Consider the following 14,754-nt stretch of genomic DNA (forward strand, 5'->3'; position numbering starts at 1 on the left):
CTTAGTGTAAAGAACATTTTAATAATCTCTAAAAATGGCTAAAATAGGGATGCATGGTTATTTTTGACCAATTCTGATCATCTTTTAAATTTTATGTAACTAATAAATAGCCAAAATTTAAATTATGCACTATTTTGTTAAAATAAATGAAAAATAAAACACTAAAGACTAAAATGCATCACTTTAAAAGCTACATTTATGCATCACAATATTATACTGTACAGTAGGAAAAATGGATGTTCATTTCAAGATTAACTAAAGATTACTTTTAACAGTGTTATTAAATTATTATCGCTTTTAAAGATCAACTTTCAGTGAGTTTTAGATTACGGCAAAGGTAATCTAAACGTAAAAACAGGAGAAATGAGCATGGATAATTAAATATCCAATATCAACAACACAGGTGTGTGTGTGTGTGTGTCTGTTTAAGTGTGTTTAAGTGTGTAAGCATTACCGAGGCTGTTTTGAGCTCCCTATTGCAGTGTTAGGAATTGAGGTGAGCCCCATAACCTCACACACATGCACAGCTCTGACCGTCAACACTCTCCCTACCCCCTTCAATCAATGGTAGTTTCATGTGGCCTCTCAGCCCTGCAGTGACGTGTGTGTGCGTGTGTGTGTGTGTGTGTGAGTGACCTATTGATTTATTGACTGTCTAGCTCAGCCTGGCCCATGGTACTGGAAAGCCTGGAGCTGTGGATCATTGGACCTACGGTTGCTGGGGTACTTTAGCCAAAGTAGCCGCAATGCTAAATGACACAGGTTTGCCGCCAGGTGATAGATTCTGTCACAGTGCTTACGAGAAAATGAAATCTAAGGTGGAAATCAGGTGTCCAACTAAAAGGGGTCATTGCTAACTTGTTAATTGTCTCTCTGTGGGGTCTATGTATGCCAGACCCACTTCTTTTTTTCTTCCAATTGCTCTCATCCACACCAGGCTATTAAGCTTTTCTCTCGCTCACATGTACCCACACACACTAGGACACCCCCTGAGGAGGCAGGAGAGTGGCGAGTGTCCAGCTGTCCTCCACCCCACCCCATCCCATCCCTGCCTTTTCACTGGTCAGTGTAGGCAGATTGAGGGGGCCTAAGGGTGTGTGTGTGTGTGTGTGTTTGGGGAGGTGCCATTAGCACAGAACTAGTAGCAGCTGGCCTTAAAGGATGGATTCAGTGTCAGTGACCTGGCCATAGTGTCCAGCTGAGGGTCACTGCTCTGCCCTCCTTCAGGCACGTGCTGACCAGCCATCTGTGTGTGTGTGTGTGTACAGAACGGCCTTTTCTTTTTGAATGGAGTGACAGTTGCCTAATCTCAAGCATGTTTGTGAGCAGCTGGCCTGTTTGGCCTTTATAAAATGTCTGTGAAGCATTGCTAGGGTCATCTTTTAGAAGGAAACATTAAGGTCTGTTTACACCAAGAATGATAACTTTATTAGCGTCCACATCAACAGACAATAACACTGTTTTTTATAATTGCACACTACAGGTCATCTGCCACTTTGAATGCTCTTAAAAATTCTCATTGGCTGTCAATGTTTTTATCATTTATCAGGTGGAAAAAAACTGCTCTGAAAGTTATTTCAATACTGTTCCTCTTTGTTGTTATCATTGTGGTGTAGACTTCCCTATTCTAGAAGATTTGGAATGATTATTAAAACTTTAAAGTTGTAGTTATCGTTATATAGCGTAATTTAACAGATGTGAGGGATAGACTTGAAGTATTTACAATGGCATGCACTACATAAAGGTCCTAGATCATCTAAATTTCACAACTTTCAAAACTGTTTTATGGAGTTTTTGTATACCAAATGTTTTTTTAGAAAGATGTTTCATCAGATTGGATTGACGAAATTCGTCACATCAGATTTGTTGTTAAGCAGCTTCAGAATCGAGTGAACACACTGTGCTTCTATTCCTCACAGCCTCGTTTTCATTCCTGTCAAAAATTAAATATGATGCTACCCTGACTAAAGTCTATGGGTATCATCCTTAGCGTGAACAGGACTTTAGTAGTTATGGCATTCTGCTTAAGTCTGGCGTCACATGGATCCAAACAGTGTATGACTGGCAAAAACAACCAACAAACGGTGCTAATATACACCTAAGGTGTGAGGTAATACTACAAAAAATCATGATCCTAACCTTATCTCCAGACTGATTCATCTTTTATAATAATTAAAATATTGTCCAGGATGCCGTGAGCCTGTGGACTGTAGTGTACACTGTGAGTTTTTAAAAGCTTAGCTCAAATGTATGATATGAATGAACAGTGCTTATAGATGGTTGTTAAACTAGTATTCTCAACTGAGGTACATAGAGGCTTGGACATGGTAACACTGTTCCTTACGTCATGACTTAACAAGCAGATTTGGTCATCGAGGCCGTAAGTTTCATATTGTGGTGCCTCCTGTGTCGGAAATGATAATTAAACTCCTCTTGGATGATGTCAGGCTGAAGGTGCGGTAAGTGAATTTCAGCACAGATGGAGTCGAGGTGGATGTGCCTTTCATCCTTCTGGTCTTCTTCACCCTTCCATTCAAGGTGCTGCAGTCCCTGATCGAGGCACAGATTAATGCTGCGTCTGCACCCATCCATTCTTTGGTCCCTTTCTCCACCCCCCTCTTTTCATTACCTCCTTCCACCCTAGACGTGCTGCCTCGGACTGTTTAAGGTGATTGGATCATGCCCATCCTCCCCTTGTGGTCAGCTGGGGCTAGAGGTCAGTGACCTTTTCTTGATTGGATGAAATTGAATGGTCATCGTTGCCCTTTGTTGTCATTCAGTGGAAAAAAAAAAGGCTTTAGTGTCAAAAGTGTTTGGGCACACTTTTTTATCCCTAACAATTTTTATTTTTATGCTGAGAGGCTTATTATACTTCAGTGTTTCCTGTGCATGTGCAAGCATGACAGTCCATTTACAATGCTTTACCTTACAATACTTAAATGGAAGCTTAATGTATAGTATACAGTATAAAATGATGCCATGACATAATTCTTAAAATGGATGACTGTAATTCTGGGAATCTATATTAACGTTTCTTGGAGTGTGTGTAATATCTGCGACAGCCCCTGGTCTTTGACCTCTGACTACCAGGCCTCTGTTGCTAGGTGACTGGTGCATTTCTGATGGAGGTTTGTGGGGTGACAGTGTAAAGGGGGGTCAGGGGGCAGTGGTCACTCTAAACCCCCCTAGGGACGCTCACACACACACACACGCCACATTCGGAGAGAGCCGTGAGCTGAAACACAAGCTCACATCAGTGCCAGAAATATGATAGGGCTTCTGTCATATCAGAGATTTCTGGAACATGGCACTTAGGCTTTTTCAATTAGTCATTAATAATTCCAAGCATGTAAATAAGCCACATTTGATGGGTAAAGCTTAATGATACTGTAAATGATACTGTATATTTTTATATAAGAATGTTTGCCTAGTGCCTCTAACTTAAATGGATAGGTGACACAAAAATGAAAATTCTGTCATGTACTTACCTTCAAAATATCTTTTCTCACCTTTATATTTTCTTTTGTGTTCCACAGAAGAAAGAAAATAAGTCATACAAGTTTGGAACGACATGAGGGTGAGTAAATGATGACAGAATTTTCATTTATCCTTTTATAGGAATATTCTGGGTTACACAAAATTTACTTTGAATTATTCCCCTATTCTTTAAAAAAAAAAGCTAAATTTTGAGTTACGTAAAGCTGCAATATGTAAACTATGCATTACTAACTTTGCGTTTATGTCCCTTTTTTTTTCAAACTTTTGTTGCCATGACAACATAATGCCCTAGAATGACTGTAAAAACATAATAATAATACATAAAAAATAATACATTTGAACAGAAGGATCCATTTAAATGCTTTTATAAAATATAAGCTTTATATTTATTATTTTAAATCATTCAAAATTGCCCCCATTCACTTCCATTGTAAGTGCTTTACCATAACCTTGATTTTTAAAAATAAAACGAGGGATGCGTCAGATTTATTTATTTAATGCCGCAAGTGCTATTGATTAAGCTAACTTGCACTGAACACAGAAAATTCCTTTTACAAAATCCTTACATTTTACCGTTTATCTAAAAAAGGCTTGCATGTTATATTTTAAAATGCAAGAACAAAAAACACTTATCTTTAGAAGAATGAACAATTTATTTTCTTTGATCTGGCAGCTCAACATGCAAACAGTTAAGGGTCAACCAAAGGCAATCATAAGAGGACTTTGCTATGTACACACTGCAAAGAAACTATCATAAAGTAAAAGCATGACCGCAGGTCTGCAGAATGCCAGCTTTAAAGACCATTCTGTTTGCATGTGTGTTTAATGCCCCCCCCCCCAAAACACTTTCTTCTGTAAGGGAATTCTCTTTATCCTCTGCCATTTTTCTCTTTCCACCCTGTTGGATTTGGCCATTTGTAGTAGAAGACCTTACCCTGGGGTGAAGAACACACATACTCACTAAGAGATATTTTTACTCTTGGTGTTGATGTAGGAATACAAGTGTATCACCATGTGCTTTGATACAAGTGAAAAAAGCATCCCTATGTGTTTGCGGATCCTGAACACTTAATAAAGCAAATGCTTGAATTCCCTCTGAAATATCCATTTCAAATCTTCTCCACACTTCAGATTCCTTAAAGATACCAGTATCGGGCAGATCACTGTTAAATGATTGAACTTAAACTAAAGTAATTATTCTCTCAATGTTTATTTCTGATTATTATTTAGACTTTGTGCTCATAGTGTGTGTACGTGTGTGTGTGTGCATCAAAGAGAGAGGGGAGCGAGGCTGAGATGGTATCAATCGCCAGGCCATTGAACGTATTGATTAGTTACCTTTCTTATTAACATGCTGATTAAAAAGAGCAGGAACAGAAGCCGCATCTAGCCACACACACACACACTGAGACAGGCAAGACGCCACATCGCCGGGCAGGAAAGCAAAATGAATACAGGACAAATTGTGTGGAAATAGACGGATGCAGGACACAGAAGGGACTCACAAAATGGGGGATTTCTAGGGACAGGAGAACATTGTCTTATGATAAAATTGAAGATGGCATGGTGGACGTGGATGCTAGCCCCCACAGAGAGGAACGAAGAAGAGAGATGGGAACAGGGAAAAAATGGAAGAGAGAGGGGCAGGGAAAAGGATGCTAACCGACTGCAAGGCAATCTCAGACCCTCCACCCACCCAGCATCTATTAGACTGGATATACAGAACACACACTCTTATAAACACATAAACAATGTGAAGGTTCACTTCACACACTCACAAGCTGAGGAGGTGTGACTGTTCTGCATGGACAAAAAGCAGATCATTGTGTTTGCATAGATGTGTATTTATATTGTGCAATGCATGTGGGTGTTTGAAGTGCTCTGCTGTTGCTGTTGTTATTTTGTGGAAAGAACGTGCAATGGAAATGTAGGCAGAATCATGGTCAGTGTTGTGAGGCAGAGGATTTTTTAGCGTTAGAACTGAGAGCTGCTGCTTTTAATTTGGAGAAGGCCTTGCATCTTAAATAATTTTAGTAACACAAATCTAACCCTATAGAATTTTAAAAGTAAATTTAAATGTTGTGAAATTATTTAAATATGCATCTATTAGACTGGATATACAGAACACACACTCTTATAAACACATAAACAATGTGAAGGTTCACTTCACACACTCACAAGCTGAGGAGGTGTGACTGTTCTGCATGGACAAAAAGCAGATCATTGTGTTTGCATAGATGTGTATTTATATTGTGCAATGCATGTGGGTGTTTGAAGTGCTCTGCTGTTGCTGTTGTTATTTTGTGGAAAGAACGTGCAATGGAAATGTGGGCAGAATCATGTTCAGTGTTGTGAGGCAGAGGATTTTTTTAGCGTTAGAACTGAGAGCTGCTGCTTTTAATTTGGAGAAGGCCTTGCATCTTAAATAAATTTAGTAACACAAATCTAACCCTATAGAATTTTAAAAGTAAATTTAAATGTTGTGAAATTATTTAAATATGATTCAACCAGTTCCAAACGGATTCATCTGGATTGCATCATCTTGTTGCTTTGAAGATATGTCGTTAAAATTTGGCTAAACTAAAGGTTAAAATGCTATACTTGTTTTACTGCGTAATTCAGTCAAATTTAAACGCTATGCATTAGCATGTAAAACATTAGAAATCATATACATTATATATACGGCCGGTTGTTAGACTCCGATTGCTAATAATTCACAATGGTAATAATAGATTGCCATCCTGCATGTTGGCAGCACGCCCACGTTTCCCAATCGATAAACAGAACCAGAAACAAGGACGCGCGCCCATTTGAATGCGGTTGAACACTTGCTGTGGCTCAGAGGTTAAATCGTAAAATCATAGAAAAGATTATCCTTTAACATTGTGGCTGAGTTTGTGAATGTGACTAGTGAAACGTTACTGAAAGCTGAATATGAGCATGGCCTTAGTAATTCGGCAGACTCCCCTAATACAGTCTTGTCTTCATATTTGTGAGAATTATAAATCTCTCTCAGGATTTGTCTGAAAACCGTTTATATATATATATATAAACCTTAAATACCTTTACATAAATAAAATAGGCTACTTACCTATATGTAGGCCTGTAGTAGGCCTGTAATCTATATTTGTATGTTTAATGTAGGCTACTTGTACATTCTAGTGAATAATTCAATCTCCTGATTGACTTGTATTGAAACGTGCGGGACAAAAGAATTGAGTTGTGTATGGCATAACCAGATTTATCATTTTAAACAAAATAATGCATCTAGTGGACATTAACAGCGGTACCATGAAAATTCTCTTAGGATCGTGTGTAATATAAGATGTATTTAATTTTTTTTTTTTTTACAGTTAAAAATTTAGACTTTACACTTCATCTTAAGTTTGAACTTTACAACGCAAAATCTAACAAAGCAAAATTAATATTGACGTTCATGAACACACTGAAGTTATTTCATGAATTTCTGTAGCCTACCTTTTCTGATGCAGTTAGCTATCCCAGAAAATTAAATATTTTGCAAATGTAATTTTAAATAGGCCTATTTATATATATCATTTATAGATATGTCATTTTAAACGTTTAGAATTGTTATTACATAATCCTCCGTTTGACTTTTGGATAATTGTAAAGTTACAGTGTACCATTACGAACAAAGTTTTATTTTCATGTGATTTTCCGTGTTTCATGGGCCTGCTCTCAGTGAGGTTCGGGCATGTTAATTGAGTTATTGACTTTTTTATCGATCGACTTGTTTTTTATTATTCACCATGCGTCCTATTATTTTTGGATGAAATTAATTTGTTCTAGCTCTACTTTATATTTTGCATTTAAATGAACGGTTTAGTTTGTAGGACGTATCATTTTTAATTCATTTAATTTTGTGTTTTCAGACGTGTTTCCGAAGCCAAAATATTAAGACTTAGGCTATATACAATATTAACACTAATACAGGAGACAAAAACGCAAGAAAACAAATATGATATCAAAATATAACAAATATCAGCAGAATGTAAATAATGTAGCTCACAGTTTTAGTAACCTCCTTGCACACTTGTCAAATAGGTTAAATTGGTTAAATTTGAAAGGAATAAGTGACATATTTGTAGGTTAACAGTAAAATATTTTTACTGAATTTCATATTTGCTTTTTTTTCCATTGCATTAGTAGATTTGCGTTAGTTCTTTTTATTTTGTTATATTGCTTATGGTTTTTAATAAAGTCTTCAATTGTAATATTTTTGTCAGGCTAGGCTATATGATAAAGCGCTGCAATCAAAAGACAAACAGATAAACCTGGATGAACAAAAACAGCTAGATTAAGGGAAATTATACTACTGCACAAGTCATTTTTAAAACAGTATTATAATTTTTTTTTAAATCCATGGTAACTGTTATAAGGCTACAAGTATAAACACTGATTATTATTAACCGTAGTTTTCTATTAAATGTTTCTATAAATAGCCTACTTGTGCTGTATGAAGCCGATGTTTCAACAGAAATGTTTTTCGCTTTGTATGTCTCCTCACAAAATAAATGCACAAAATAAATTCTAATATTCTGGCACAAAGGTTTCAAGAACCACACAAACAAGACAGTTTTCAAATGTGATCAATAACATTTATGTCTTTGAGATTTATCAGGAGGCCGAAAATACCAAGCACGGGAAAACAAATCTGGCTATACCTCCTAATGCATATTACTTTTTGTGTATTGCATTGAATTTTAAAGTTATTCCTTACATACCATAAAAATATTTTTATATAGGCTACAGTATATAAAATATTCTGTATATAAATATATAATATTCTGATGAAGAGCTTTTAGGCTCGTCACCTGTGGTAAGAACAGAAATATTTTTCTACTTTTGGAGCTGCATGTGGTCTGCCAACTTTGATCTTCCTAATATACAAAAATTTGCAGAGTCAGAAGAATGCTTTCGTTGTAGAAGTAGAAATGCCGCATGTCCCATATTTATTCAGTTTTACACATTTAGGCCACTACATAAAATACATTTAATTGATGTTATGTGCTGAGTGATATGAGCTATTTAACACCGTCTCTACTGTCTCAAAGACAAGATGGTAACATTATGATGTGAAGGAGTTAAACTCTTCACTAACTTTCTTAGAACACACACTGTTCGTGTCTGTCTGCTTAGCTCTGCTCGTTTAGCCTCATGTACGTGTTAACCTGCAGGCCTCTTGATACACACCGCTCGGGAGAAGGACGTGGCTCGACCAAAGGCTCAAAGAACTCAATAGACAGGTATAAATAATTTACGAACTCGCTGGCCGCTGTTTTGATTTCCACGGTTTGTTTTGAACAATGTTTGATCATTGATACGTGTCCCAGACAGAAAAAGAGAATTGGTTAATAATATTCTGCAATGCCTTACATGGTGCCGAACTTGTAGCTCTCAGATAAGCTCTCCCTAATTCGTGCAGACATCTTAAGAGAGCTATGAAATTATTTTGAAAGAATAATATTAATAAACCTTACTGGTGCACCGGAAAAAATGCATGGTAGGCCTATGTCAGAAAGGAGACGTCATTGTATAGACAACCATCCATTATGATCATTGATTGTTGTTTATCTATATTATATTTTAAACTATTTTTCTTGGTTTCCTTGCTGATGTTGAGTTAATATCGCGATTCACCTGAATTTATTGGCACAAATTGTCCCATTCAATCAACATGCTATGCTGGATTTTTTTAGATGGCTTTAAAATGCACAAGAAAATTATTAAAAGGTTAAAGGAAAATTCTTGTGTTTTATTTATAAGAATTGCAAATTATAAAGGGTGTACAGGCTTATCAATGCACTCTGAAACGGGTTGTTTTCATATCTTCTATCGAGCTCTCCAGCCGCAGTGAGTGAACTTTCACCTCGACCCTCAAACAGTCCTTTTTTGCGGTAAGAGCTGACCATTTTACCTCCAGCCACACACTCTCCGCACGCACGCACGCACGCACACACACACACACACAAGCGCACGCACGCACACACACACACACACCCCTCCCTCACTCGGCCCTGCTCAGCGCGGATCGATAGCGCAGCATCTGCTGCGGGAAGACAGCGGTCCCACATCGCACTGGAAATTTTTTTCAAGCGCTAGAATTGCTCATCTCTAAAAAAAATAATCTGACAGACAGATAGGCCTATGATTAACATTCCAACTTTCAAACACCTATCGCATAAACATCCACCTCTCTCTCTCTCTCTCCGACACACACAAACTCGCGGCGCATAAATTACTTTTTTTTTTTAAATGGACACATGACAGAAGTGTAATTTTGTTGCTTATTAGATCGCGCGGTTTAGGAAAGGTCGCGTGTAGGCCTACTCTTAGAAAGAGGGTCATAGGTGCGCACTGGATAGATCAAGTGCATTGATCTTGTTTAGCACTTCTGTGATTGAGGAGCAAACTCTTATGTTAATTGTCCACTACACTGTAGGCTGACAGTTGATAAGAACCACTTCTTGTCACTACGCTTTGTTGCTTCAGTTAATTGTCCTTAGCTTGGGGAAATGAAACTGTTGTTAATAGTACATAAACGCTTTGGCCTTCTAATTAAACAGTGTTTTTCTTGTATTTTTAAAATCCCAAATGTACTATTTATTATCAACAAAAATAAACCTAAACATCGTTCTCGAAGGGCTGTAAAAAGTAGAACTAAATATACAATATTACATAAAATGTTATATTTAGATTCAAAATATTGATGCGCATTTTCCGTTTTAGCTAACAGAAATGCAAAATCGAGTTGGCCTGAGGAGGTAGCCATAGCAACAGTACGCTGAACACTTTTCGTTAGAATCCTTAAGTGACCGAACACTTAATATATATATATGTCTATCATTATTCATTACATTATTAAAGATTTACATATTACAAGTAACCTATATGATAAAATAACCTGTTTTGTTTGCAAAGTCTTTAAGATACCTATTTGACGTTTGAATAACTGTGATTGGGGCACCAAAAGCATTTTGGGTTACGCGAGAACCTCAACAGATTGCGCCCTGAAAATGTTAATAGGCTAATACATTTTTTTTAAGTCAACTCTTCTGAAACTGTATAATTCGAACACCGTCCCGAGCCCCACCTAAGGCAATAGCTTCTTGAGGTCCGCAGGAGGGAAGGAGTTAACGAGGGTTGTAAATTCACCCCACATCTGTCAGATTTTAAGATTGTGACGTACAGAGAAGGGGGGCTGGAGGAAGAGAGAGAGAGGAGAGAAAGAGTTGGGGCCGAGATCGATGAGAATACAGAAGGGCAAAACCACAGAGATAATGACAGCGACGGAGCGCAATGCTTAGACATACATCGGCGCTCATTTTTGACACGGTTGCAGCATAGCGAAGTCCGGACATCGGACAAAATCGTACGGCTTTACGCGTCATTTGTGTTGCATCCTCGACAGTAGTGGTCCAGCGAGAATCTAGCGGATAACGGGAGTGAAGGACCGGACCGAGCCATTGCTTTTTTTGAACACCGAAATATGCTGATTACACACAAAAGTCGTTGTTACATAAAACCGACTGTTGTGTGATTGTAAACTCGGGATTTCTGCAGGTGTATAGAATAACCCATCCCATGATCGCCTTTTGATTGTGTTTTGGAGAGGCTGTTTCGCTTCTCGCCATCCAGTCGGATAAGCTATACGCTCTGAGGTAAGCAATTCTTACTTAATTCTTCTCAATCTGTTTTTAAACCTCGATATGATTGTTTAAAGTTTAATGAATTTTATTAAATAGACAAAATAAGTGCTATTAATAGAAAAAAAAATATTAGTAACGGATTTAATCATCATAGGGGTTCAAGTATTATAATATTTGTGACTAATCAATAAAGCTGAATAAGTCATCAATAATAAAACAGTGATCATGGTCCTCCTTTCTCTTTTTCAGCTTTGGTCACCAAGGCAAAAGCAAGACTCGCATGGATAAATTCAGAAGCATTTATGGAACACAGAATTTGCTTGCATGACCCAAGATGGTGCCACTGCGATGAAATGTCTCTGAGAGTACATTGAAATCAGATTTTGAGATATAAACAGCATCAGGAACTGTTTTTAGATCGCATTACAGAAACCACACTCTAGACTGTTAGAAAAACACATCAGCTAGAATTTAAAGAAGAAGTGGAGTAAGGACGGTGCAGACATGAATGGTAATATGGGTGAGATGTCTGTGCACAGCCATGTAGAGCTGGCACACAGTCAGGACAGCAGAGCCATGCTGCACTCTCGGGATCTCATGGCTGCTTTCCCTCGTCCCTCTCTGGGAGGCCCCACTATGGGCCTGGAGTCTGACCACCAGAGCCCCTCGTATGACCACAGCATGGCAACTCTGGGGTACAGTAGGGACCCACCAACCAGCTGTGGAAGCACCTACACCACACTGACACCCCTCCAGCCTTTTGATGACAAATTCCACCATCATCATCATCATCATCCCTGCCTGCCCGTGAGCAACGTCATCGGCAGCTTCACGCTCATGCGAGAAGATCGAGGCCTGGGAGGAAACTACTATACGCCGTATGGAAAAGACTTTGGTTTAGGACAGGGTCTGTCTCCTCCGTTGGGCAGTGCAGGCCTGGAGACCGCCATGCATGGCTATGGTAGCCTGGGAAGTCAGAATGGACACAGTAGCCAGATGCTTCCAGGTGGCCATGAGGTCCATATGGGCAGCAATGGGGGTAACATCTGTCGAACAGTACCAGACTTTGGGAGGGAGATGTCACCGCCGTCTCTGGGGGGCGAGCATGGGGTCAGCCACCAGCTAAACAAAATGAATGCCCATCAGCGCACTCCCACCTACCACCCCCATATATACAACCAGAGTTATCAGCACCACCTCCCAAGCCAGCAGGCCTCCAAGCTCGGGGATCTACCCTCTTCTTCCCCTTCCTCCTCTAACACCAGCTTGGGAAGGGAGGGCATGCTGGCCAGCTCACAGAACGGTGGTGGAGGGGAGGAGATCAACACCAAAGATGTGGCTCAGAGAATCATCACTGAACTGAAGAGGTACAGCATCCCACAGGCCATTTTCGCAGAGCGGGTTCTGTGCAGGTCTCAGGGCACTCTGTCAGACCTGCTCAGGAACCCCAAACCTTGGGGGAAACTCAAGTCTGGCCGCGAAACCTTCAAGAGGATGTCCCACTGGCTACAGGAGCCAGAATTTCAGAGGATGGCCTCGTTACGTCTGGAAGGTAAAACGCTTGAGCTTGTTTAATTGAATTTGAAATGGATTGTTGTTGCGAAACAGATCAAATCCCCAAAATTAATAAGTAAATCTGTATTACTAAATTAATAAGTAAATCTGAGTATTGTTAAGAACAATGGCAAATGGTACATATATGATTAACCACAAAAAAAATATTCAATAAAAGTTATTCAGTTACAATACATGAAAAGTACCACAGATACAACATTATCTTTGACCAACAATTGCTCAACTTACAGTAAAATATTGTCACTTAAATGTTTCAATAATGCTAAATGAACATTGTGTATATCATTGAGAAATAAGTAATATTTCACTTAAAATCCAGTGAATCTTGCCGTGTTACAATGTTTTGACATTAAAGAGGCTGAAATTTTAACTGTTGTCCAAAGCACACAAAGAGATCCAGAGAAAAACAGTAACATGAGAATGGACGAAGGTGGGGTGGGGGGGTGGCGATGCAGGGATGGGGCGGTTTTCAAAATGTCGGCTGGCGTGCTGCAGCAGCCACTGAGGATTGTGGGGTGGGAGACAAACACAAACACGCAGATTCTCCTAAAATCTTTCCGAATCCCAAGCGATCAATCACCTAAGCATGAAATACGCTTCAGAATGAATTATTCTGCTTGCATTACCACTACAGATATTGATTGGTGACCACTGTGCCCTCAGTCGTAGGGGTGTTCCATGCAACGAAATACATGGAATCAATCAATGCCCCGTTGGCCTGAGTGGTACCATGTCCTGCTGTTGTTTTCCGCGGTGGTCGCTAAACATGCCATTGTGGAAATTTTGATCGGCAGTAAATGTTCATTTAGGATGGTGAGTGGTGCTGTGATAACGTAAGCCCTGTTTTTTGTGACAAAAAAATGTCCAAGCTATAGGTTTTTTTTTTTTGGGATATGCATAATGCGTAATTTAGGCTTGGATTATTAGTTGAAATATTTTTCAGAAATTTTAATTGATATCGACTGTGAACTTTCTGTTGGCCAATCACCATCGGATTGATTTTTCTTAAGGCTTTTTTTCACAGCTTCTGTGCACAAAAGGATAAGTGGACACCACTGTATTTCCCTATATAACCCACTTTCCATGAGTGTTGACTTTTCTCACCATGCCCTTTGTTTAATTACTAGCTAGTATTGATTTCCTTGGGAAAGCAACGCAGAAGGCTCCAGCACACACCTCCTGTGAATAAGACGGTGTGAGCAAACATTAGAATGCATGCAGCTACACGCATCCTCTCTCGGAGACAGCAGGAGTTCAACTTAACAACACATTTAATGATGATTCAGCTTAATGCAGTGATTTTTAACAAGCATGTATACAACAAATACCCATCCTTTTAAAATCCATCAGCACTTTTTTACCCAGTATCATGCATACTGCAAACAGGGTCTGAGATCACACATATTTTAATATTTTATAAGCTACATTTATTGACTTAAAATTCGTATCCTGGTTTTCCTACATATCCTGAATCGTTTCTCTCTTTCTTTCACTCAGTTTTTCCTCAGGTCTTTTGTGTGGATGTGTTCTGTGTGAGCTTTGATTGGGAGAGAGATGAACAGAGAGAAATTCAGTCGCAGGGCAGGGTAGAGATCATTACTCTAAAGCTCAGCATTCGGACAGCATTGGGATTTCACACACAAGCACTAAAGCCTAAAGCTCTTGTCTTAAGGAATCAGAGAAATATAATCAGCTTAAATAGCAGAGGCTTTTTCACTGATGCTCTTACTTTTACATTTTCAGCCCCAAACTATTTTTTTATAAAAATTGCATAGTTAAGTTTAGATCTCTGCCGCCCTGCAGAGATTGACAATAAATGTGGTTTGGCACACCGAAGCCCCCCTTTCATCCAGCACTAAAGGGGTTAAAGCTCCTCTATAGGTCGGGGAGTCTGAGCAGCACAGATTTAATCAATAATTTCTATCAGCCCCTGGCCGAAAAAAAATCAGCAGGGGGTGGAGAAGGCAGGGAGTACGGCTTCGGGGGGAGAGGGGGGTGATAGGCAATTGGG

The 14,754-nt window shown here is 39.0% G+C and overlaps 1 protein-coding gene and 1 long non-coding RNA gene across 2 annotated transcripts in view; one reads left to right on the forward strand and one right to left on the reverse strand.

The window, feature by feature from the left end:
• Positions 1–1,896: 1,896 nt before the first annotated feature.
• On the reverse strand, positions 1,897–7,851 carry LOC107732469 (uncharacterized). Its single transcript, XR_001638880.1, has 3 exons — positions 7,841–7,851; positions 4,128–4,131; positions 1,897–1,971 (listed from the first exon to the last, which is right to left on the reverse strand). It is a non-coding gene; the product is annotated as an uncharacterized LOC107732469 (long non-coding RNA).
• Positions 7,852–10,767: 2,916 nt separating this feature from the next.
• Positions 10,768–14,754, forward strand: part of LOC107732477 (hepatocyte nuclear factor 6-like) — a 6,122-nt gene continuing 2,135 nt past the window's right edge. The window contains exons 1-2 of the mRNA XM_016543822.1: positions 10,768–11,180; positions 11,418–12,720. Of these exons, the coding sequence (XP_016399308.1) occupies positions 11,673–12,720 (1,048 nt within the window). The 5' untranslated portion in view covers positions 10,768–11,180; positions 11,418–11,672. The remainder of the gene's footprint in view (positions 11,181–11,417; positions 12,721–14,754) is intronic.

This window comes from Sinocyclocheilus rhinocerous, unplaced genomic scaffold, assembly GCF_001515625.1.
Source record: "Sinocyclocheilus rhinocerous isolate Xijiao unplaced genomic scaffold, SAMN03320098_v1.1 scaffold3081, whole genome shotgun sequence".
Taxonomy (NCBI): domain Eukaryota; kingdom Metazoa; phylum Chordata; class Actinopteri; order Cypriniformes; family Cyprinidae; genus Sinocyclocheilus; species Sinocyclocheilus rhinocerous.